The 25,780-nt window shown below is 41.8% G+C and overlaps 1 protein-coding gene across 4 annotated transcripts in view; it reads left to right on the forward strand.

Annotated features, from left to right (window-relative positions):
* The window catches only part of SI (sucrase-isomaltase), a 146,995-nt gene that overhangs the window by 102,127 nt on the left and 19,088 nt on the right, over positions 1–25,780 (forward strand). For all 4 annotated transcript variants that reach the window (XM_060274411.1, XM_060274412.1, XM_035132460.2 and 1 more), the window contains exons 36-51: positions 483–567; positions 2,609–2,747; positions 6,657–6,790; positions 7,870–7,904; positions 7,997–8,113; positions 12,259–12,407; positions 13,783–13,867; positions 13,952–14,008; positions 15,451–15,575; positions 17,131–17,219; positions 18,603–18,652; positions 19,333–19,503; positions 20,449–20,598; positions 21,008–21,214; positions 22,277–22,431; positions 24,939–25,107. In XM_060274411.1, the coding sequence (XP_060130394.1) occupies positions 483–567; positions 2,609–2,747; positions 6,657–6,790; positions 7,870–7,904; positions 7,997–8,113; positions 12,259–12,407; positions 13,783–13,867; positions 13,952–14,008; positions 15,451–15,575; positions 17,131–17,219; positions 18,603–18,652; positions 19,333–19,503; positions 20,449–20,598; positions 21,008–21,214; positions 22,277–22,431; positions 24,939–25,107 (1,917 nt within the window). The remainder of the gene's footprint in view (positions 1–482; positions 568–2,608; positions 2,748–6,656; positions 6,791–7,869; positions 7,905–7,996; positions 8,114–12,258; positions 12,408–13,782; positions 13,868–13,951; positions 14,009–15,450; positions 15,576–17,130; positions 17,220–18,602; positions 18,653–19,332; positions 19,504–20,448; positions 20,599–21,007; positions 21,215–22,276; positions 22,432–24,938; positions 25,108–25,780) is intronic.

A 25,780-nucleotide genomic window follows, 5' to 3' on the forward strand; every position in this document is an offset into this window, starting at 1 on the left:
CTGTGAATATTGCCCATCATTTCACTGCAAGATGCAAATAAATGTATATTAGCATTCCTCAGAGCACAGATGCCCAAGGTTTTTGTTATGGGGAAATATATTGACACTGAATTTGCTCCTCAACACAGTACAAGAAATGTTTGGGAGGTGGATGAAGGTAGCCTGTATTTATTTAGATGAAGGATGGGATACAACCCCCCCCCTATATTTCTGGAGTTCTAATAACAACAGGCAGGTACAGGGAAAAAGAGAGAAAGAATAAATAGTTAAAAAAAAAAGAAAAGAAAAAGAATAGTCACACATACCTAGCATATACTTGGCTCATTCATCATTTCATCTTGGCACACCTCCAGTATTCTTGGACACCTTGAATGGAGAGACATGATGCCTCCTCATATAGTTTCATAGCATAATGAAAGGCTATTAGAAACACAAAGGATGATCCATATTGCTTATGTGTTTTGTTTTGTTTTCAATGTAAGGATATGAATGAACCAGCAAATTTTGTCAATGGTGCAGTTGGTGGCTGTGGGAGCTCCGAACTAAATTTTCCTGTATATATACCAAGTAAGTGTAAGAACTATGCCTACTTTTAGATCACTTGTAATGTTGTTATATACTAGGTGTGTGCTGAGTTTGGGAGCAATGTTTTCTAACATTTGGAGAAGGGGAAGCAAGATGAGTTCCATGGCTGCTGGTGTCCCTGGTAATCTATCTATATATATATAAATGTAAAAGGTCCGTGTTTGTGTTTTATGACCTTTCTCCACAACCGCTTGACCGATTGCGTTGAAATTTGGACACAATGTCACATGCAAATATCTGAGGGTTTGCATACCATCTGTGTAGACAGATGTCACACCTACAACAGGCAAAGCAGCTAAAACCCACTGTTTCCAAACACAAAACTCAGACAGCCAGGGATGCTGGGAGTACAGGAGAGGTTGCACAACAGCGGCCTCTAGCGGTGGCTACACTGGTACTGCAGGTAGGAAAGTTTCTCTCTTCACAACATCTCAGCTCGACTTTGCAGACTAGGCCGAGTAGAGGTAGGGGCTCTCCTGGATGGGGGATGGGGAGGAGGGGGCGGGAAAGGTCATGGGTCGGGATAGGGTGGAGCCAATTACAGGGATGAGTCACAGCAATGCATGGCCGGGCCAGTTAGTAGCAAAATAAAGTTTAGAAGAAGGATATGGAACAGTTGTGGCATCAAACTCGGTTTGAAGACCCAATCCCACTTAAGGAAAGTTCCCATACACTTTCTGTAATGCAGTGTATAGACTTAATGCAGATTGACTCCCTACCCCATTAAGTCTGGAATCCTATATTATGTTTCCCTCTTTTAATTATTGAAATTACTGCTGTTCCTTCCAGGTTCCTAACTTGGGTACTATGCACTGTTATTTCCAATACCTGAAAAACATAGACATGGTTTGCTTTTTGTGTAAACGTCATTTGCAGGGGCACCAGCAGCAGGGGGTGGAAGGGGCTTCAGCCCCCTCAATATTTGTGGGCTGGGGACTGAGTCCCCCCCCCAATATTGAGGGGGCTGCCATCCCCTGCTGCTGTGGGGTGAGCACTCATGCACCAGTTGGAGTCAGGATGTGTGGAGGGTGAAAATCATCCTCCCCACCCCCCACCGCCGGGAGAGCACTGGCCCCTTGGGCAGGAGCAGGGCATGTCACGTGAATCCAGGCCCCCTCAATGTGGGGACAAGCCAGTGCCCCTAGTCATTTGCAGATATTTTTTCTAATCAAGAGGCTTCTTAGCGAGCTAGCTGAGAATATGAATATAAATAAACTGGGTCTCTCTCAAAAAAGCAGAAGTCTAGGAAACTCACCAAATTTTCCCAACACCAAATTCACCAGTACCAAATTTTACCAATGTGGCTCTTCTCTCTCTCTCTCTCTCTCTCTCTCTCTCTCTCTCTCTCTCTCTCTCTCTCTCTCTCTCTCTCTCTCTCTCTCTCTCCTCCCCTCTCTCTCTCCCTCTCTCCCCCTCTCTCTCTCTCTCGTGTTATTGGGTTGTTGTTTTTATTCTGATTATATATGTTGTGATCTTTTCGGTGAACCGCCCTGAGACCTCCGGGTATAGGGCGGTATATAAACTCAATAAACAACAACAACAACAACAACAACAACAACAACAACAACAACAACAACATTAATGTTTTTCAAACAGGGTGTTTTTGAAGCCAATCAGATCACCAACTGCCCACAGTTTTCTGATGTTAAATCTTGGATATGGAATACTATGTTACCCCCAATATGGTGCCTCTATCCACTTCCATTTTAGGCATGCGCATTCTGGAAAGTTCACTCTTAAGCCAATGTAATCATGAAGGGGCCACAATCATACCTTCACCACCCCCACATGCAAACATAGTCATGGACTTCTTTTTTCAGTAGGCACAACTCAAATTCAGAAGAGTTGAATTAATATTTTGTATATGCCCTTCAAATATCATACCTCTGGATTCTACTCCAAACCAGAAATTTTAATTTTGATACTCCGACATGACTTTATAATTTGATTTTTATATATGTGCTGAAAGCAGAAGATGGGTAAGATTTTGTTTAACCTCTTTTAATGTTTTGTTCTTCATTAGACTTATTAGGAAGAGATGTTGGGCTGAGTAGTAAAACCTTGTGCATGCAGAGTCAACAATTTCTGGCGGATGGAACCCCAGTTCGACACTATGATGTCCACAATCTATATGGCTGGTCACAAACAAAGCCTACATATGAGTAAGTTACATGTCCCCCCCCTTTTTTTTTTTGGTACATTGTTTCGCTGGAGCTCATCTCACCTTTTAAGCAATTCAGTTCTCTGTTTACTAGAAACAATTTGTACAAATAGTTTACAAAGTTATACATGGCTTATTTTATCTCTTTTAAAATATATATAAAGATGCTAACATATTTAAATCTTGCTCTTTCCTTTATTTGTACTTGTTTGAACAAGAAAACAACCCAGCAAAATAATTCAGTTCTTAAATAGTTTATAGGGTACAGTCGTACCTTGGTTTTCAAAGGCCTTGGGTATTGAACGTTTTGGCTCCCAAATGATCAAAAACCGTAAATGATTGTTCTGGTTTTTTAATGTTCTTTGGAACCCGAACATCCGATGTGGCTTCTGCGGTTTCCAATTGGCTGCAGGAGCTTTCTGCATCCAATCAGAATCCACGCCTTGGTTCTTAAACATTTTGGAAGTCGAACGGATTTCCGGAACGGATTCTGTTCGACTTCCAAGGTACCACCACTGTAAATAATAATAATAATAATAATAATAATAATAATAATATTTATACCCCACCCATCTGGCTGAGGTCCAGTGCCGAGGGCCTTCTGTCGGTTCCCTCGCTGCAAGAAGCCAAGTTACAGGGAACCAGGCAGAGGGCCTTCTCGGTAGTGGCACCGCCCTATGGAACACCCTCCCACCAGATGTCAAAGAGAAAAACAACTACCAGACTTTTAGAGGACATCTGAAGGCAGCCCTGTTTAGGGAAGCTTTTAATGTTTGACAGACTATTGTATTTTAATATTTTGTTGGAAGCAGGCCAGAGTGGCTGGGGAGACTATTATTATTATTATTATTATTATTATTATTATTATTATTATTAGATGCTGAGTGTCATGGGAACATTTAGCTTTTCAGCTTGAATAGCCTTTAAGCATCAAGTTTCATTGTCTAGTTTCTAAGACTGCAAGTACAGTGGGGCACGATATTAAGAGACCTGATTTTTCACTTAGCTGGGAGCAAATTATTTGCACACATATTCTAATAACCATATTATGTTGTGCAAACTTAATTGTTGACCTGGTTTGTAAAACCAAATGGCCAGCTTAGTGGTTTTAATATGGATGTTTAATTACATCCCGCCAAACACTCTTGTTTCCGTGCATTCAGATACAACACAGGGAACATATAAATGGGATTCCTCTTATGAGAGATATTCCTATGTGATGCAGATGCAGAAAGTTCCGCCAGCTGTAATAAAGACTGCTCTGCCATTCACTGATGTCACCAAGCAGTTTTCAGCATTTTTGATAGGCCATTAAGACTAGCTTAAGAAATTAAAGTTGAAAATAACCTGTTGCTCCAAGCCTCGTATGTGATGGACTACTTTAATTAAAAAGCCTGTATTTGTTTGGCTAGGATTCCACATAGGCTACACTGAATGATTATTTCAAATTAAGTGTTCTGTATACCCATTCTTAAATTAATAACCTTAACAATTCACTTTTTAAAAAGTAAATGTTAAAGAGGGGCAAGAGGGTGCATATCATGTAAAGAAAATGGGCAAGATTTGCTCTTCAACAATTTATTTCTCCAGCTCCAAGGCAACTTTATTACATGGTAATTCCTTATTGAGTTATATTCTCTTTTAGATAATCTCCGATCTAATGGTAATATTTCTAGGTTGTTTCCTTTCCAATTCAATGAGCAAGCAAAGAACAACATCCCCTCCCCTTAAACACTCTGTGGACTGTAATGACCTTGGAGCCCTTGATAAGTTTCATATTTCTATGGAGACAGTGGGGGTAGGGGGAGTAGAGGCCAGGAGGCCACTTTTAGAAAAAACAAAAACAAAACCCTGAGTACAGGTTATACGTGGCAGGATCTTGGCATTTTGCTGTCAGTCATTTCACTTGCAAAACTGCTGAATGGACATGGGCAAATGGATTCACATTCTCTAGTTTCAGGTAGACTAAAGTATGATTTGAAACATTATCAGCAGGTCATAATTCAGCACTCTGGATTATGGTATCTTTAAAATTGTAAATAATTCATTAAAAATTGCTTTCTTCTATAGAGAAGGCCCTGCTAAGCCAAGCATTGCTTTGAAATTGTTTACCGGTTTCCTTCAAAATATACAAACTTATTAATAGCTTATTAATAGACTCATAATCTGGTGAACCGGGTTCACATATCCGCTCCTCCACATGCAGCTGCTGGGTGACCTTGGGCTAGTCACACTTCTCTGAAGTCTCTCAAACCTCACAGAGTGTTTGTTGTCGGGGAGGAAGGGAAAGGAGAATGTGAGCCGCTTTGAGACTCCTTCGGGTAGTGATGAAGCAGGCTATCAGATCCAAACTCCTCCTCCTCCTCCTCCTCCTCCTCCTCCTCCTCCTCCTCCTCCTCCTCCTCTTCTTCTATCCACTAAATGTGGCTATGCCAAGACAACCTGGTTTATTATTCGTTTCACTTTCATTATTATCAAATTGCCGCTCCCTTTTTTCAATGTGAACAGGAAAAAAAATCCATCTGTTTTTCCTCCAGCTGCTCCACACTATTAGCAAACCAAGGGCGGTGTTAAAAGACTTTCAAAACTGATGCGTAAGGGTCCTGGGAACTGTGTCACCCTCTGAGTTAGCCCTCAGAATACAGTCAGTGGAAGCCAGGAAGCTTTCCCATTCCTAAGCCTCTCGGACTAAGATCTTGAAATCTCCCCTGCCCACTCAGCCACAAAACTCACCAGGGGACCTTAGGCCTGTCACACTCTGAACACCAGTTGCTGGGAGATACAGTTGGGCAGAGTGCTGCTGTTGCACTTGTGCTCTGCTTGCGAGCTTCCATAGGCAACTAGTTGGTCACTGTGAGAACATAATGCTAGCCTAAACGGTCCTTTGGTGTGATCTAATACGGCGGTTCTTATGCTCACACGTCTCTGAATGTGACTGCACTTTGTTTGCAACTACAACGTATCACGATGCATATTATGATTGAAAATTCACAGTTCAGTGTTATTTTGACAGAACATATGGATCGAAATATGTATTTTTTTATGAGAGAAAAACACATCCAACTAGAAATAAGATATTAAATAAAGAATTAAAAGTCCATATTTTGCGGAGGGATGTGTGACTTTGTCTATATCCAGTCCTTGTCGCTTTTGCATGTGAGAACTCTGCCCCATCTCCACAATCAACAGCGCTTTTTAAACAAACAAAGCCGAAAATGAAGCCACATTTAAAACAGTTTTAAGAAATCTCTTTTAGCACATTTTCTCTCTCAAAATAATATATTCCAAATGCGCTTGCATTTAGTATTAAATTTGGTCATGTCTTTTGAACCAAGAACTGCATCAAAACATTTGGTAAGTGCAAAGGCATTAACATTAACTTTAAATGTGCAGATTTAAGCCTGGCAGAGGTGGGTATTTTAAAGTTTTGCTTACGCCACCTTTTTTCTGGTTTAATTTATGCTGAGATGCCAGGTCATATGACCGAGCTGAGTGGGCTTAGGATACAGCCTAAGTACCACCCCCTCTGTTCCTGCCACACCATGCTTCCGCTATGCCCCCTTTTCACGTTTTATGGCAATTTAAGATCAACTTGGCTTGAGTCAACTGGGTAGATCTTGGCTTAGCTGGAATATGCTGGTATATCTCCGGATGAATCAAGGATATGGGAGTTAAGCTGTCATATCCTGACACAGCTGGAGATCTACTTATCCTGGCAGATTTTCCTATAGGATTGCAATTGCACTGCTTTGGAGTAAATGTTCCAACCTAGCCTCCATGTAGTAGAATCTGAATAGATGCTTTTAAAAAAATTAATTACAAACCTGTTAATTCAATATATATTGGTTCTAAATATTCCGTGGATTTTATTTCTGACTCATTTGGTCTCTATTTTAATTTCCAATCCTAGTGCTTTACAAAGTGTCACCGGAGAACGTGGCATTGTCATTCCTCGTTCAACATATCCATCGAGTGGCAAATGGGCAGGGCATTGGCTTGGTGATAATTTCTCGCGGTGGGATCAGCTTTTGAAATCTATAATTGGTGAGTCAAATTATACATTGTTGATACGTTTTATGATGAGTAGTATATTTTGTGGAAGTTGTACTTGTTTTTTAATGAGCAAGATTTTCTTAATATTGATATTACAAAGTTGTTGCCTGATGAGAATTGGTATCCCATTTTTGCAACAAGAGTGCATAAATAAAAACTGATGGCCATAGAAAAGGCATCCCCCCCCCACAAACAGGCAGAATGGCAGAGTGTTCAGAAAGAAAAGACATATAACAATATTAATGTTGTACTTAGGCATTGTTGTTTCTGCACAATAAGTATTTTTACTGACAACAATGGAAGATTCATGTTGCACTCCTAATAAGGTGATGACTGTATTCAGCAGTATTTACAAAGCATGTGCAAACCCTAAGTGGGTCTTCAAGGTTTCTTTGAGAGCCGGTACTAATGTGACTGATTTCATGTCCTTGGGCGAGAGTTCCAAAGGCTAGTGGTCACCACTGAAAAGGCCTTGTCTACTGACGGAATCATCTGAAAATCTCGATGCAGAACTTACCTCCTCTGATTTGTGTCTAACTTCCACCTCCTTATTATTCTCAGTGACAAGCAAGCTCTCTTCCCCATTCTGCTAAAAATACAAACAGGTTTTGTACATTATATGCACACACACACACATTCCAGGCTCCAGCACATTAAAAATGTTCATAACCATATCAAAATGCACATGCAGCAATCTCACGTATACAATTACGTGGCAGAAATGTAATGCAGCATGGAGGTCCAATGCATGCCAAGCTTGTTTGAGTCAGAACTGCCAAATTCTGTGTATAAATGCGACTGGATTATATCTTCATCCCTAGCCCCGTGTCCTGTGCCTGTCACTTTAAGTGATCTCAATGACAGGCAAACGAGGAGGACCCCTAAAGTCAAACCAAAGCCCTTTTGACATATACTCTGTCCCATGCTTCCATTTGGGCCTGCCAGATAACTAACATTCAGCTTAACGGCTTGTATGTATGTGACTGAATAAGACCCAAAAAAATGTTAGATAAGTGACTATTACAGTGAAAGGAGATGCATTTGATAAACTTGGACAATTTCTCTTACAGGTATGATGGAGTTCAGCCTTTTCGGAATATCCTACGTAAGTCTGAGTCATCACCCAACAATTTAACCTATTATCCTACATTTGAAATAATATGTGGCATTAATATTCAGTTATTTTAATATGTTCAGACTGGAGCAGATATCTGTGGTTTCAATGAACATTCAAACTACCAAATGTGTGCCCGTTGGATGCAGCTGGGAGCCTTTTATCCATTTGCCAGGAATCACAATGGCATAGGCTATATGGTAAGCTTTGCTATGCATTGTTTAATTACTTGTTTTACTTGCCTTGTGAAAATCTGCTACTTTTCCATTGCGCCCTCATCTAAAACTGCTATGGTCAAATCCTTACCTCGTTACTACAGTCTCCTCCTCCTGAGCATTCCCTTGCCGCATCATCTTCCATTATGATTATTATTTTTCTTATATTGAAATTAATATACTACTCAATGCCAAGATGGCGTCTAAGCAGTTTGCAAAACACCAATTAGACAACATTGTTAAAACACAGATAATTAATAATAGAACGTGCAATAATTAAAATGTACACTAAAACAATCCTATTAAAACATTAAAATATAATCTACCGTGATTTAAAACAAAACAATCTAATTGAAACAAGACAGCAATGAAAACAGGAGTCTCCAATTCAGAGAAGAAGGGAATGCCATTGTAAACAGGTGTGTCTTCAAAAGCCTGCAGAAAGTCAATACAGATGGGGACATCTCATACAGTATGCCAATAAGGAGTGCATTCCACAGTACCTGGTCACCACCTCTGAGCAGATCTTTGCTATCAAAGCATTCCTTGTCCAGTCCACATTATGTCTCTTCTCAGATAATGACACTAGATTGCTATCCCCACTAGATCAGAATGGTTATTGAAACTGGTAGAAGATGCTGAGCTAGATAATATCTCGGAACAGGTTAAAGATAAGTCTAAGCAGGAGTTCATTTCAAATTGGGAATTTCTTAAGAGATATTTAGAGAATAATTGTAGAAATTTAAACTCGGTTGCAGCCCTTTGAGTAATCACTGCAAATAATCTATGTTAAAAGAAAGAAAAATTATATGAGTATTAATACTTTATTATTAAATACATTAATAAATTTATGCAATAGGTTTATTAAAATGAAAAGAATATGGAGAGGACGGAAAGTCAAAGTTTATGTAGAAAAAATTATTGTTAGAAGATTTGTATGCTTTTGTTTGGTTTTTTATGAATTTGGTTTATAGATAACAATGAAGATACGTTTCTGTGGTACAGATGTAATTACGGACAATAAAGCATGGAAAATGTAAAAAAAGGATTGCTATCCCCTTTAGTATCGCACAGGGGCGGCCCATCCCGTTTCTCCACCTGAGGCGAAATGGGAATTGCCGCATCCTGGCCCACCTTGGGGCACCCCATGTCTCCTGATACACCCCACTGCTGCTGCTCCTGCTGCTGTGCCCCCAGGGCCGGCTCTAGGGGTAGGCTGGGTGGCGTGGGGCGCCGAGTCGGCAGGGGGCGCAGCGCGGCAAAGCCGTGTGGATACCATGCTGCCCGCTGCACCCGCCCACCAGCCGCGGGAAGAAACGGGGCAGGGCGGGGGCGCCAGAGCGATCTGCGCACCACGGCGCCAGGGCGCCCGACCCGCTTAAGACGGCCCTGTGTGCCCCATTTCTCACTGAACTTGGCAGGAGCTGGAGGGCTACTCAAAGAGTGTTGCTGCTTGCTCAGCTTCTCTGCCCAGGAGTAGGGAAGGCGAGTGGCAACTCTGCACAATGCAACGCCTCCCTCTCAGCAGTGGTGGGGCAGGTGGAGCCCTACCTCAAGCACTTCAGCCGCCTGAGGCACTCCAGACAAAGGTTACTGTGCTTTAGTATCTTAGCAACCACAGTGTTAAAGGTAAAAGACCCCTGATAGTTTAGTCCAGTCTCGAACGACTCTGGGGTTGCAGTGCTCATCTCGCTTTACTGGCCGAGGGAGCCGACGTTTGTCCGCAGACAGTTTTTCCAGGTCTTGTGGCCAGCATGACTAAGCCGCTTCTGGTGAAACCAGAGCAGCTCACAGAAACGCCATTTACCTTCCCGACGGAGCGGTACCTATTCCATAGCTGCCAAGTTATCCCTTATTTTAAGGGATTTTCCCTTATGCTGAATAGGCTTCCTCGCGAGAAAAGGGAAAACTTGGCAGCTATGACCTATTCATCTACTTGCACTTTTTGGCGTTGCGGGGATTCGATCCACCGACCTTCCGATCGGCAAGCCCTAGGCTCAGTGGTTTAGACCACAGCGCCACCCGCGTCCCTTCTTTTAAAGGAAACACGGTACCTGAAAGCACAGAAAAACAGATCGTGCTTAGGAAATGGGTATTGTAGAAAATGGGTTAAAAAGTGGGGATAAGTTAAATACAAAAAAAACCACAGGACTATTCTGGAGTAGCAAGATCTATTTTTATTGCACATTTCTAAAGAATTGCCATTTCCTTTTTTAAAAAAGGCAGTGTTTTATCTTGCAGCAGCACACCTTTCAATAGGTCTTTTAAAAAGCCTTTAAAAATGTAGATTCAGGGTTATCATGTTGCCTCCAGTCTAACCCAATTTGCCAAGGTATTGTTCCTTTCGTTTAATAAAGATTGAAAGGGCCGCTTGACATCACTCATTAGCACTCCTTTCCCCCTCCCCCCTCCCCTGAGTGGTGCCCTGCAGGAAAGAAGGCGAATGTAGCAGAATGTGTCACAGATTCTGTAGACCGGACTGGGAATTTTTCTTCCCTTCTCCCTCACACACTTGAAATTTGTGAAACGTTTTCAAAAGTGAGTGGTGCTACTGTGAATTGGGGGCACAACTCATTCCTCCTTATCTCCTTTTCCATTCTGCAGAAGATCACTTTGGATCAAGTTCTATCATTTGTTGTTTAAAATAATGCTGGTCCCAAGTATTCTGCTTTGGGATGGGTGGCAAAATTGGTGAATTGTAGGAATTTGGGAGGGGGAATTCAAGATGAAGTGGCAGAGAGATTCCCCACCCCACCCCAGAAATCTTTGTTGCTGCCTCAATCTATGGCAGAGGGACTCTCAGCAGTGTAGCTGCTTCACTTTCTAATTTGGGACAGAAATTCCCAAGGCATTTAAGAGGGGGTGCTTGCATTCTCTCCCATCCACAACTGTGTTGTTGGGAATGAACCACCCTGTGAATTAGTGTGCAAAGTATCTGGCCCAGCACTACTTTAAAGAGCTTAAACATGGCTGATATAAATGTTGAAGCTGGGGCAAATAAAAAGTAGAATTGGTTCAAAGGAGCAGACCAGGCATCCCCAAACTTTGGCCCTCCAGATGTTTTGGACTACAGTTCCCATCTTCCCCGACCACTGGTCCTGTTATCATGGGAGTTGTAGGCCAAAACACCTGGAGGGCCGCAGTTTGGGGATGCCTGTAGCAGACCATTAGGGTTTTGTAAGACATTATATGAAAAGGGAGAGCAGGTTTGACCTAAGGTTTTCCCTATTGTTTCAGAAGTGTCTGGTTCACTTATTTATTAATGTATTTAATTCCATTTCTGTATCGCCTCCTATCAAAACTCTAAACACGATTTAACAAGAAAAGCACATTTGCATTCTTGTTCTGATTTTCATATTAATTTAATTTAATGCTATTATGTTTATACCCACCTTTTCCCCACAGAGTTCAAGGTTCTCCCCAGTGCTATTTCTCTAGTAAAAGAGCTACTGGATCTCACCATGTTCTTCTTCTCCATTGTTCCCTTAGAATGGCAATGGTACCCACCTGAGAGGTGCTGGAGCTAAGCTCCGGCTTGGGGGGGGGGGGAAGCCCCATGCTATCCTCACAGCAACCCTGTGAAGTAGTTTAGACTGAGATGTGGTGACTGGCCCAAATTCACTGAGTGAACTTCATGGCCGTGTTGGAATTTGAACCGTTGTCTCTCTTTGTCCAACATGCTAACCACTGTACCACACTGGTTCTCACACATGCTGAAAGCTCTCACTTCATGACTTGCCTTTGCGAATGATCCATCACAGATCTAACACTGTTGACATAATGCTTACATGAAGTGCAGTGTTTTTCAATGAGGCCAAGTCACGGATTCAGCTACAAATAATCAATTGAAGAATAATCAAATTCTAGTCATACATTGAGTAAATCAGCCCTCTGGTGGCAGTCGTTGGATACCATAGCTGTGGGGGGCAAATAAAGCTGAGAGCATGCCCAGCTTATGCTGACCTAAAATAGAGTAAAAAGAACTCAGATAGCTGGAAGATAACAGTATATTACATAAATAGTCTCCCTAACATATGCATAATATATGTGGCTCTAGGTATGACATGTATAAATACTGTACTGGAGAGAGCTTCAGTAGGTCTAATGACTAGGCTGCTTTGTTTTTTTAGAGGCAAGATCCTGTATCCTTTGATCAGGCTTTCGAAGATATGTCCAGGAATGTGCTCAATACCAGATACACTTTGCTCCCCTATCTCTACACACTGTTGTATGAGGCTCATGATCATGGAAGCACAGTTGTGCGCCCTTTACTCCACGAGTAAGTATTAAATGTTCTACCAAGTTCATTTGAAATGTAAGCTTGTTGGACAAAACAGTCCTGGTCATCAATGCTAAAAGGTTTGCTCTTATTTTAAAGACTAAAATATATGTACAGACTTGTAGCGTGAGTTGTAGCATGGCCTGCAGCACTGACTGATATTTCAGTTCTGTGTGTTTATTAAAGACATTGGGAGGTGAGTTTAACATAGTTCTATGAGAATCACTTGCCTGATAGAATAATCTCTCCTCTCCTCCCACTGTTGGGCACCATTTTGGGGTTCTCCTCCCAACATCCCCATAGCCAGTTTGTGGGTAGGGATTGTTAGGAAGGTAGTGTGTTGGGGGGGGGAGTATCGCAGCTTCCCACAGCTCCTTGGAGAAGGCACAGAATAAAAAATGAAATATGTAAATGAAGTCACTAAGGATAGGATCTCATAACTCAACTAGGGCCAGGGCCTTTTCAGTATTGGCCCCGTCTTGGTGGAACGCTCTCTCACAGGAGACCAGGGCCCTGCAGGATTTGACATCTTTCCGCAGGGCCTGCAAGACAGAGCTGTTCCGCCTGGCCTTTGGGTTTTGATTTGGGCCATTTTAGAGTGGGGCTGCATTTTAAAACAATTTTTAAATCTAAATTGTATTTTAAATCTAAATTGTATTTTAAATCTAAATTGTATTTTAATCTGCATTTTAATCAATTGTTTTTCTTTCTTTTATGTTTTATTGTAATTTTATTGATGTCAGCCTCCCTGAGCCCGGCTCTTACTGGGGAGGGCGGGGTATAAATAAAAATTTATTATTCATTATTCTTATTCTTATTATTAACTGCTTTTGAAGACTTCCTCACTCATGTAGATAATTCCTTGATGAGGTGCCTGTAAACACCGGAAAGTCATGAAGTGAGCAAGCAGCACAAATATGTCCAGGGATCTTGGGGCCAGGACTTATATGTTTTAAATCTTGTGTATTTTGGCAAACACCTGATGATAGCTTAACTGTGCTTTGTATTTGTGTGAGTACATCAGTTTAGCAGCATTTTTTTAGGCAAAGCAACTGATAAATATAATAAATAAATAAATAAATAAATAAATAAATATGTGTGCTCTGAGCCCAATTTATTGCCAGAAATGGAAAGTCTATGTAGGGATTTTAGGGGCTTTTTTCTTTTCTTTTTTAACGATACTGGAAAAAAACTATCTCCTTTTTTGTCATTCCCCCACCCATTATTGATTAAACTGCTTCAATATCCTTCAATATTTGGATCACTGTGCTAAGATATTCCAGATCCAAATCTATATCCATTTTTAATATATTGTGAGAATGTTTTTTTTCCCAGTAGCATTATCACACTTAATAATTTATTGTGTTGCTTTCAGATTTACAGATGATAGAACAACATGGGACATAGACAGACAGTTTCTCTGGGGACCGGCATTGCTCATCAGCCCTGTGCTGGATGAAGTAAGTGCATATGGAAAGGCAAAGTTTAAGAATGAGAATAAAAAAGATTTTTCCACAACATTAATGTATGTATTTAAATTGCAGAATCAAACAACAGTGAATGCTTACTTTCCTGATGCCCGCTGGTATGATTATTACACAGTAAGTGAAATTCCTTTGAACCAACTTCCAAATGTTAAAACAGATTCAATTAAGAAAAAAAATGTAATATGTTGTGTTAAGGGCTTTCCAAAATTCCAGGGAATCACAACTGCTGAGGGTCATGCCTTTAATGCACGTGTTACATAGCCAATATTCATGTTGTATGGCAGCCTATCCTGGGTTTAATTTCAGTTTCACTATTTCATTGGCACTTAAATGGCTGCCATTGGCAGAGGAGAGCAACTAAGTTCCATATTAGTTTGTTTGCTGCACTAGACATGACATCTGGTGGGAGGGCGTTCCACAGGGTGGGCGCCACAACCGAGAAGGCTTTCTGCCTGGTTCCCTGTAACTTCGCTTCCCACAGTGAGGGAACTGCCAGAAGGCCCTCAGAGCTGGACCTCAGTGTCTGGGCAGAACAATGGGGGTGGAGACGCTCCTTCAGGTATACTGGGCCGAGGCTGTTTAGGGCTTTAAAGGTCAGCACCAACACTTTCCGAGTTGTGCTCGGAAATGTACTGGGAGCCAATGTAGGTCTTTCAGGATAGGCAAGCAAGATTCTACAAGCTGTATCCACTGGTAGCTTTGCCTGGTAAAGCACTTTTGCCATGTGCAATATCCCCTCCCCATCTATTCAGCTCTCCGTACCATAGCCCATTCTGTTCCAGTGGGTCTCTCAGTCCTAAGGAACAGTCCTGACACCAGCAGAAAGATAGGTCATGGGCCAAGGACCCTTCACCAGCCTGCCCAGTTGTGCAACCATTCATCACCCACCCCACTAGGCTCACTAAATGTGTCAGCACAGCAGGCAACAATGCTGCTGCTGAATGGGAGCCAAGCTCAACCTCCATCCACAGTGGCTGGCTGCCATTTTAAATTTAAAAGGTAAAGGGACCCCTGACCATTAGGTCCAGTTGTGACCGACTCTGGGGTTGCGGCTCTCATCTCGCGTTATTGGCTGAGGGAGCCAAAGTACAGCTTCCAGGTCATGTGGCCAGCATGACAAAGCCGCTTCTGGTGAACCACAGCAGCACACAGAAACACTGTTTACCTTCCCGCTGGAGCAGTACCTATTTATCTACTTGCATTTTGACGTGCTTTCAAACTGCTAGGTTGGCAGGAGCTGGGACCCAGCAACGGGAGCTCACCCAGTCGTAGGGATTCGAACCGCCGACCTTCTGATCGGCAAGCCCTAGGCTCAGTGGTTTAACCCACAGCGCCACCCGCACCCCCCATTTTAAATTACCTGAAATGTAATGTTGGCACACAGATTTGTAAAATGTCTTGATTTAATGAACTGTTCTGCCACCTCCAAAACAGTGAGACTTGGGGAGAGATTTTACTTCTTGTGCTTGTAATTAACAATTGGCTGCTTGGGGGGGGGGGTGCACAGATTTTAGCATTTGGAAATAAGAATGAAAGTTCCCCTTTTTCATGAACAGAGCAAGGACGTTGGAGTCCGAGGAAATTTTTCTGTTTTACAAGCTGATCTTGAACACATCAACCTTCATCTCAGAGGTGGCTACATTATCCCATGGCAACTACCTGATCTGACTACCAAGGCCAGGTACAGTCAGATATGTGGGATTTTTTATTTTATTTTTACACATTCTTTATATAGGTAGATCAAATCAAACAATACAGAGATATTCAATTAACTGAAGTACCAGGAGCTACAATCGATTGCCTGTTTCTGTCCACAGGGCTTATCAAGGCTGTGTTGTGTGGAGGTTAATAACTTGGCAAATGGTCAAGTTAGTGTCAGATAACCACAACTTTTATTAGTTACTGCACACCTTTGGTGTGGCATAGGGTGGGGGCTCCAGTGATCAGCAGCCAGTACTCCATCCCACCCAGATGTTGCGGTAACATTATAGGGAGATCCTTGGGTCCCTTCCATAGCCTGAAGTGCTACTGGCAGACCACTCATGCAAGTGTAGTGGCCATGCTGGTCCCCAGAGGTGGGACTAAGGCCTTGAAGTGACAGCCTAAGACCTCTGAGGGGCTATTTTAAGAGAGAAGGGAAGAGCCAACCTCCTGGTGTCAGGAACATGCCCCCCCCCCCGAGTGGAGGGGAAGAGTTAGACTCAGAAACTGAGGGACCGATGAACGAGGGACCGATTCTGCAGATGAGAGCTGGCTGACAGAGTCAAGAGTCAAGAGAGGGCTGTTTGAACCTGCCTCCCAGGGAAGACTCTGTTAGCTCTCTAGAAGAGGGAGAGTTGGAAGGCAGTCAGAGCATTGCTAGGCAATCACCAGATAAGCAGAGGTATAAGACCGAGTGAAAGTGAGGAGGAGGGAGCCTCTCAGTCCCCGCTCTAGGCGTTTGGATAATATCAGAGGGCAACAGAAGGGCAAGAGGGGCAAAGCGGGAGTTTGGTGTTCTTCCTGCTGTGGGAGGGGTGAAGTTTCAGGCTGACCAACTATCGTCAATGTGAGCAGGCGAGAAGCCATGCTCTGGATGTGTTTCTTTATAATAAACGTACATAAAACTGCCGGAGAGTCATTACTTCTTATGGTGGCTTGTTTACCTGCCAGAGATCATTGCATCTGACTGTGGATCCCAATGACTTCAACCCCTACTGTGAAAATTTGCAACAAGTATTAGTGTACTAATACTAATAACCACGCCCTCCAAAACCCCAAATGTTGCTATGAGGATTGCAAAGACCTCAACAGTGCCAAGTCATCTGGTAGCTAAACTCCATCCATAGCAACCAGCACCCTCACTAACAAGGGGGAGCATGAAGACAGGGACGACGCTTTGGGTGTCATGAGGTCCGATCTCAATTTAAGTCCCAGGGACAGACCACAGGAAGCAAGTTCTCTTTTAGGTCAGCTCTCCAGCTGCTGCTGGGCTCCCAGAGGTGGTACTTTCTCTGAGAATGGTCTAGGTGAGCGGCAGAGCACCCACCACTGCCACACGCCCTTTCAAATCAGGCTTGTTCCCTACTCCCTGCACCCATACAGGGCACAAACTGGGGCACAGTATAGGCAGGAATGCATGGCATTTCATATGTCCCAGTATGAGCAGATGACAGAGGACAAGAGTTTCCCAGTTTAATTCATAAGAGTGATGACTCTAAATTATTTGTCTCTTAAATTTTTCCTTTTGTTTTTAGTCGAGCACAACCAATGGGTCTTACAATTGCTCTGGATGATAATGGTGCTGCTCAAGGGCTTCTTTATTGGGACGATGGAACAAGTATTGGTAAGTTTAAAGCTGCCATCTACAGAGTCTGATAATTAGTCCGATCTAGATCAGCACTGTTGGCAATGAATGGCAAGGGCTTCCTGGGGTTTCAGGCAGGAGTCCTTCCCAGCCCTACCTGCCAGGGACTGAAACCAGGGCATCTTCATGCAGAGCATGTGCTCTGTCACTGAGCTACAGGCCTCCACTTCTTTGTAAGACTGTTGTACAGCTTATTAAGAATATGTGAAATTCAAGTTAGATGCTAAATAAGTTCCGGACCACCTGGTAAGAACCTCCTCTGTGTCGGCATCATCCTCTTGAAACCGGGGAACCAGCTGGAATGTGAACAATATTGTTTTAGCAGATTTTGAAGAACACTGCCACATGAACATAGAAAAGTCGCTAATAAGTATTTTAATAGCAGAAGTTGTACTGAATACAAATAACCATATATATATATACATACACACACACACACCGTATATTCCAGCGTATAAGACGACAGGGCGTATAAGACGACTCCCAACTTTTCCAGTTAAAATATAGAGTTTGGGATATACTTGCCGTATAAGAAATACGACCCGGTGTATAAGACGACCCCCGACTTTTGAGAAGATTTTCCTGGGTTAAAAAGTAGTCTTATACACAGGAATATACAGTGTGTGTGTGTGTGTGTGTGTGTGTGTGTGTGTGTGTGTATAATATGATGATGATTAACTACATAAACCTATGTTCCTTTCGAAAATTACCAGTACCATGGGTTCAGCTATACTTCAGGTCCTCCTCGCATCACTGATGTGTTATCAGTAAGTAGTTCAAGACAATATAAAAGGAGCCCCTATCCTGATTATTCTCACTCCAACAGCTGCATCCTCCCAATGGGGTAACCCAAACATGGAAAAGAAAGGTGTGTTGCACTTCTCCACGTGGCCTGGAGTTCTGATGTTGCCCCAGTGGTGTTCATAGGAACTGCACTACAGTGTCTTCCAGCCCCTTGGATAACATCCAAATTAGATTGGTGCATATACCTAAGTATCTAATGTAAATAGGTCTTCGGTGGTTTTGAACTAAAGTTCACTTCCATTAATTTCATCTATTTACCCCACTTAAGAGTGCTTATATTTGCCTGACTCATGCCCAGGTCTGAAGAAGGAAAACCCCAAACTATAATGTCCCTAATCAAAGTAGAACCTGTCTCCAGAAATAAAAATTCATGATACTGTATTGCTAGGAGAGTTGTAGGTACTTATTGTTGCTGTTAAGCTTTTCGTAACATTAAACTGGTGCTTCTAAAGCTTGCTGTCATTGCTTCTTGCATTCCCATGCACCAATGGAAACTGCTTCTTTGTCCTCTTAACAGTCTTCCCCTTTAATCATTCTGTTGCTGCTTTCTTATTACAGATGCATATGAGAATGGCCTTTACCTCTTGCACACATTTAATGTCAGTCAGGTATGTATAATATCTAATCTTACATATTTGCTTCTGCTCCTATATGATGCCTAGTTTCGCTGTAGAATTAGGTCTTTTTGAGCCTATTGATCTCTGCAACTATTTACAAATTGATTGACTGACAGACAGGCACTGCCCTTATATGTTTCTTCTATTGAATTAAAATAGCAAACCCCTGATGTGATGAATCGGTACATTTGCACCTGCATATAATTGTCCTGCACGTAGCAACAGGTTTCAGAACATTTGCAGTAGATCTACAAAAACAAACAATGAAAAAAGAAATAAACACACACACACACACAAACACACAAATTTGGTCAAGAAACCTTAGAGTGTGCAATTAGTTTCTATTTTAGTTGGGTTGTCCCACAGTAATTAGTAATGTTCTAATTAAATTGTTCAAAATAGATGTTTAATAGCCGTCTCTGGCAGTTTTAGAAGTCAAAATCTGGCTAACAATCCAAGTGTGTTGAGCAGTTGTACATGCAAATAGATTTGTAGAATTTGGTATCATAAATGCTTTGCTAATACATTTGTGCAATGTGCGCCATCTTGATGCTATTTCTCAAGCAAAAGTTTGTATGGTGAAATCGGACTGTGGAGCAAGAGAGAGGCTGTGACAAGCAATTGTGAAATCATAAATAACAGTATGAAAAAAATCCCACCCTTTCTTTCAGAATGCTTTGGACATCAGCCTCGCCCACGAGGGATATTTTGACCCAAACAACTTAAAATTCAGTGAAATTAAAATTTTAGGACTGTCAAGCAAACCTGTTAATGTTATCGTGTTTCAAAATGGTGCACCAATCTCATCCAGTCATAATGAGACCTATGATCCTTCAACTCAGGTAAGGAAAAAATATTAACACTATGAACCACTTTCATTACTTAAGAGAATTTTTCCAAATCTATGCATTAGGTGTACATTCATTTTGGTACTATTCTCATGCTTACAGAGACACCAGAATACTTACTTTAGTAAAAAGTTCTTCTTGTGCACCATTAAATCCCACGTATTTTTTTTTCTAATTGAAGGGGGAGGGGGAATAAAAATTGTGGTTGTATTCAGTTCCACGCTGCTTGGGTCTTGGAGGCAGGTAACAGGGTGCAGGGGTGCACAAAGCATTGTTTGCTTTGTGATGACTTGCTGGGAAAATAATGTCTCCAGCCAGGTATGAGCCCTTGTGAAGCTGCAAATGAAACCATTCAGGCTCTGTGCCCTGCAGTAAGCTTCATTTGGTGGTTACAGTATGTCTCGGGTCCCAATTAGCTCTCAAGAGTGTCACCTCTTTCAAACTGCATCATCCAGCATCCTCAATATTCTGCCTTCATCAGTAGCTAATAATTCAGGTCTTTGCTACCATATTTAATCTAACTTGCTTGTCTTCCGCATCCTAGACAGTTTTCTCCTTTGCTTGTTGATGATCTCTACCCCTAGACTTCAAACCCAGTTCCCACTATTTGACCTATTGAAATTGCCTGTCTTGACATGGAACCTCTGAGTTCCACTTGGCTGCCGTCCCTGGGGAAATTTCTCCATGGCATCTTGGGTTATTATAGATGAACTGAGAAAGTGGCTTCTTCCCAATGTTCCATTTCCTTTTGCTATCACCTGCTGTCATATACAGTTATAGATATGTTTGTATGCTGCAAAGAGCCAACCCTACTTCATATAAACTAATTAAATAAAACTACATTTCATTTTTTAAAAAACAAAAACGAGGCTGCTGTTTAATGTACACAGAACTGTGAAATGATTTTTGTCATCTGTTGCTGTTGTTGTATTTCCAAAGCTCTTGCGCATTGAAGGTCTCCAGCTTGCACTGGGGCAAAAGTATACCTTGAAATGGGGGCAGCCTACTGAAGATACGGAAAAATTTAATTGTTATCCATACCCAGAACCAACACAAAGCACTTGTGAAGAACGTGGCTGTTTCTGGGAGGTAAGCAACTGGGAATTGGTGAAATGGAACCATTTGATGTGCTAATCCGCAGGCACAACTTTCTGAAAAAATTACCCAGTTTCTGAATCTCATCTGATACCATTTCATTTTGTGATGATGAATTTTAATTTTGATCTGAGACTATGGGAATGTAAGACTTTCTTTCAGATTTGCAGTTCTACGCCAATATTGGCTTTTTTATGGGCAGTTTTAGCTGAGTTTGTTTTGTTTTTAAAGTTGCTTTGACCATTATTTTACTTGTGATAGATACCCTTAAATTTTTCTTTAAGCTCTTTGTATGCCTTAGTCCTCATTAGTCCGACCATTGCCCATTATCAATCCTATTTACTGTTTATCGCTGAAGCCTCTCTCATAGTATTGACTTACTTAATATGGTATTTTATTTCAGGTTGTCTCTACTCCTGGTGTGCCACACTGCTTTTATCCCAAGAATTATGGCTACACCGCCAGTAACATTCAACACAGTGCTGTGGGCGTGACAGCTAATCTGCAGAGGAACGCAATCTATCCTAATCCATATGGGTCTCGTTCTCCAGCTGTTGACCAGCTTCGCTTGGTAGTGACCTACCATTACAACAACATGCTGCAGTTTAAGGTAAACTGTAATCTCCTGGAGTAGACCCCCCCCCTTAAGATGCTACAGCTATCAAACCTTTCCCAAGGATGGTGCTCTTAATAAACCCTTTTGGTGCATCATCTCAGTTCCATGACATGATAATCTCAGCATGGCAGCTGTTGCTGGAGAAAAGTACTTTCAGTATGCAGACATCAAAGGCTTATCCACACTTACATTTTGTTCTGTTCTTTCCAGGCACAGGTTCATACTTAAGAGCTCTGTGTCTGAGTGTTGTTGTTGGGTTTGATTTGTTTGTTTTTTGCCCCAGAGCTTTCTCCACAAAAACCTGTTCTTTAGTGCTTAATTGGAGCAAACAGCAATTCAGGTTTTCTGCAGATTGCCATTTGCTCTAACTGAGTTATAAAGAGTGGAAAGTTCCAGAGCGCAAAAAAGGGGGGGAGCACTTGGACACGAAGCATTTAAGAGCAGACTACCGTATATCTGGAAAGAGTGGAGGAAAAGTAAGTGTGGATAAGCCCTGAAATGTATCCAAGTGCATTCTACCCAGAGAAGACCCATTGAAATTAATAGATGAAGGTTAGTCATGCTCATTAATTTCAAAGGGTCTCCTTGGAGTGGAACAAACATTGCAGACAACCCATTAGAATGTGCATGATAAGGAAGCTTTGAAAGGTCAATGCCAACCAGTGGAGCACTTTTACAATGGGGCAATATTAGGGCCCTTTTTTTTCTCTCTGGCTGCCCTTTGCCAGCTGGCCAACACAATTTTATTCTATGAAGCTCTTGCCAGCTGAAGTCATTTTTGATTGTGACTTCTACCATGGATGCTTTTGAATATATATATTTTAAAGCACCTTTTACTCATTGAGTGTGCAACGTATTAAACGGTGATTTTAAATTGGCGTGAGCTGTGCATGGGCATTGGAAGGGTGGGGTAGAGATTCTCATGTAAATAAAATGGGTAATAAACAGTAGTTGAACTGTCCTTTCACATTGACTCTTATAGACAAACAGGTCCTTGTGATGTTTGGTTTTATTGCATATCTTATGCATGCTTGAAGAATGCTCCCTTCTCCGTAGATCTATGATCCCAACCACAAGAGATACGAAGTTCCAGTCCCGCTCTTCACGCCAAGCAGCTCTCAAAGTACAGAAGCTAGTCGGCTGTATCAAGTGGACATTGTGAACAATCCATTTGGCCTTCAGATCCGACGCAAAAGTACAGGAACTATTATGTAAGTGGAACCTTGGATTTTATTGATAGATTTATTTCAACAAGGATCAGCGGGAAAACACCCTTGAACCAAGGTCTTAATTTGCCTATGATGCTATGGTATCATTCACACACATTCAGACAAGGAAGGTGTCTGTGTGTGTGTGTGTGTGTGTGTGTGTGTGTCTGTGTCTGTGTGTGTGTGTGTGTCTTGTTATTTCCACTAAAGATTTATCAAGCATCCTGGAGTCTCCCTGGCCAACCACTCTTCTTGGTCTCAAAAAGCCCCATAGAAGGTGTTACCTCATCAACACCATGCAGATAAAACACACTTAAAGTGCATGGTTTCTCCCAGAGAATCCTGAGAACTGTAGTTTCTGAAGGGTGCTAGGAGTCGTAGCTCTGCGAGGGCTAAACTACAGTACCCGGGATTATTTCTGCTCTAAATGGATGTTGAAATGTAGGCCTCAGGAAAAACTGTTTCACGATACTTATTGCCTGACCAGTGGTCTAACACCCCTTTTGTTAATGTGGTGTGTGTGTGTGTGTGTGTGTGAATTTTCTTGAACTTTTCTCTCCCAGTTGATAATTTTAATGTGTATGTTTTTTCCTCATTAATTGAAGGGGAATGCTTGTTCATTTGTTTTGAAAAGGGTAAATGCTTAGCATAGCACTAGAGGGCTGCCAGATCTAAATATGTCTCTCATGGATGTCATTCCATCATGACATCTATAATAACTGAGATCATTATGAGGATTTGATGTGAGGTTGCTGGAGAGGGTTTGTGCTGTCTACCTCCACCTATACGCTGCTTGTTCTTTTTAGAAATTAATAAAAAATACTACAAAAATGCAGTGAGTAATTCCCCCCCCCCCAGTGAAGGCATATCCTGGTAAACATTGCCCCTGGAACATCTCACCCACTCACTGAAGTGTGGAGCATGTAAACTATGCTCAAATATTTGCTGGGTTTAAAAAAAAATCACTTCAGGCAAGTGCACATTTACTTTGATAAAACAAATAGATTATTAATTTAATCTAACATGTATGTTCACATCAAGAGGGCATTGTATTATCAATGTAGTGACGCAGAGAGAGATGTACTGGAGGGAAATTAAAGTTCTGAACAAAATTTGAAAATATCAAAGCTAGGAAGCTTGGAAGCTAGGACAAGTGTGTCATAACTCTAAAAATCTGGGGTGTGGGTGTGGAGATTTTTGGAATAATCTGTAGGTTTAGGACAAATATTTTTGTTCTGATGACAACTGGCCAATTACTTACATATTCTTTTCCAGAAGAAAAGTGTCCTCAGTTTGAATCTCACTGATTCTGTAATAAAATTAGCAATGACTCAGAACATTTCTATGCACTTAAACACCAAAGAGGTTAAAGATGTGCCTATATCATACTAAGAGAAAAGTTGAGAAATACAGAGCAGTGACCGGTAGTATGTGGTACCCACATCCCAGAAACTGAGACCTTCAGGTATAGGGTGGTATATAAGTTCAACAAATAAAATAAACTATATTCTTTTTATTTTTCACCACCACCCCTGATTGTGGAAGGAGATGGGTGGGAATGAGCTCAGTGGCCCCTCACCTTACTCATTCACATGTCAATCCACCACTATTCTTGCATTTCTCCTCTGTGTTTTGAGGGCTAGCTATCTAGAGCATGGAAGCTGCTCTACTTTAGTAGGCTCCCTGTATAATTAAGCACCCTGAAAGAGAAGGTTTATACGATCTGTGTGAGAGTCTATTGGAATGGAGCAGATACCCCACTGCAGACATTCTGCCTCCAACATGGGGGAGGGGGGGGGGCTGCAGGGATGAGGACATGTGGGGTGGCAAACAGCCAACAATTATGTCCCTACTCTTCTTTGGGGGTGGGAGAAAATATAAGGTTAGAGTAAGTTGGGTTTCTCTGTCGTCCTGCCAAAAGGTACACACACGTGTGTGTGTGTGTGTGTGTGTGTGTGTGTGTGTGTGTGTGAGAGAGAGAGAGAGAGAGAGAGAGAGAGAGAGAGAGAGAGAGAGAGAGAGAGAATGTATGGTAGATAGGCCTACTTCAGAAATACACATTTGGAAAATAACTTAATGTGAAGTTGCCACCTAAGTTCAACTGGAGCCAGTACCCTGGCTCTTATCTTGAAAATGTGGCCACGTGTTTTTTCTTGATTTCAGAAGCATTGATTGTTTCTTGGCTATCTCCCATGAGAAATGACCACTTTTCTGGTTTGCATGAGTTGTACCATATGACATAGACCACACACATCCAACTCCAAAGAGACTGCAGTCTACTCACAGTATAAAAGAACTGGCAGTGATCTACCCATTGTCACTGGAGTTATTGAGGTTTTTATTTTTTTTAAGGAAGGCTAAGTTGTTGAGCTTTTAATTTTTATTTTATTATTTTTAGAAAATGTCTCAGGGGGTCCAAAGATAAACCAGGGACATCCCGCGATTGACCAGTAGATCACGATCAACCTGTTGGACATGCCTGATATAGACTAACCATCCTTCTTTTGCAGCTGGAATTCTCAGGTGCCGGGCTTCACCTTCAGTGACATGTTCATTCAGATTACTACTCGCCTACCGTCACAGTATGTGTACGGATTTGGAGAAACTGAGCACACTCAGTTCCGGAGGGATATGAACTGGCAGACCTGGGGAATGTTCACAAAAGATCAACCACCTGGTGTAAGCCGAGTTCTTGCTCACTCTTCTGCTTCTTTCTCAGTTTGTGTCACTGTCTCAGTTTTCCTACTTTGGACTTGCCTCCTTTCCTAAACAGCAAAAATAATTTTGAATTTTTTAGAAAGCAATGAACATCTTTTAAAAGGAAAAGAATGAGTGCTGTAAATTTATAATATGGTAATTTGGAGTATAAAAATGGTTGGGGGAAGGGATAATGTTAGGAGTTTCCTACCAGATTTCTGTTATTAGGCGGTCAATATGGGTTTCTTTGGGCCAACAGTTGGCCAGAGTCTTGGACTTGAGATAAACCTGTTGACAGCCTTTAATGCTCTGTTAATGTATTTCTGTGGAAGTTAGAGTGGTAGTCGGAAAAAAGTACAATGGAGAGTGTGTATCAAGGTTGCTAAGATTGCCGGAAGAAATATCAACAACCTCAGATATGCAGATGACACAACCTTGATGGCAGAAAGTGAGGAGGAATTAAAGAACCTTTTAATGAGGGTGAAAGAGGAGAGCACAAAATATGGTCTGAAGCTCAACATCAAAAAAACCAAGATCATGGCCACTTGTCCCATCACCTCCTGGCAAATAGAAGGGGAAGAAATGGAGGCAGTGAGAGATTTTACTTTCCTGGGCTCCTTGATCACTGCAGATGGTGACAGCAGTCACGAAATTA

This window comes from Zootoca vivipara, chromosome 5, assembly GCF_963506605.1.
Source record: "Zootoca vivipara chromosome 5, rZooViv1.1, whole genome shotgun sequence".
NCBI classification, from domain to species: Eukaryota; Metazoa; Chordata; class Lepidosauria; order Squamata; family Lacertidae; genus Zootoca; species Zootoca vivipara.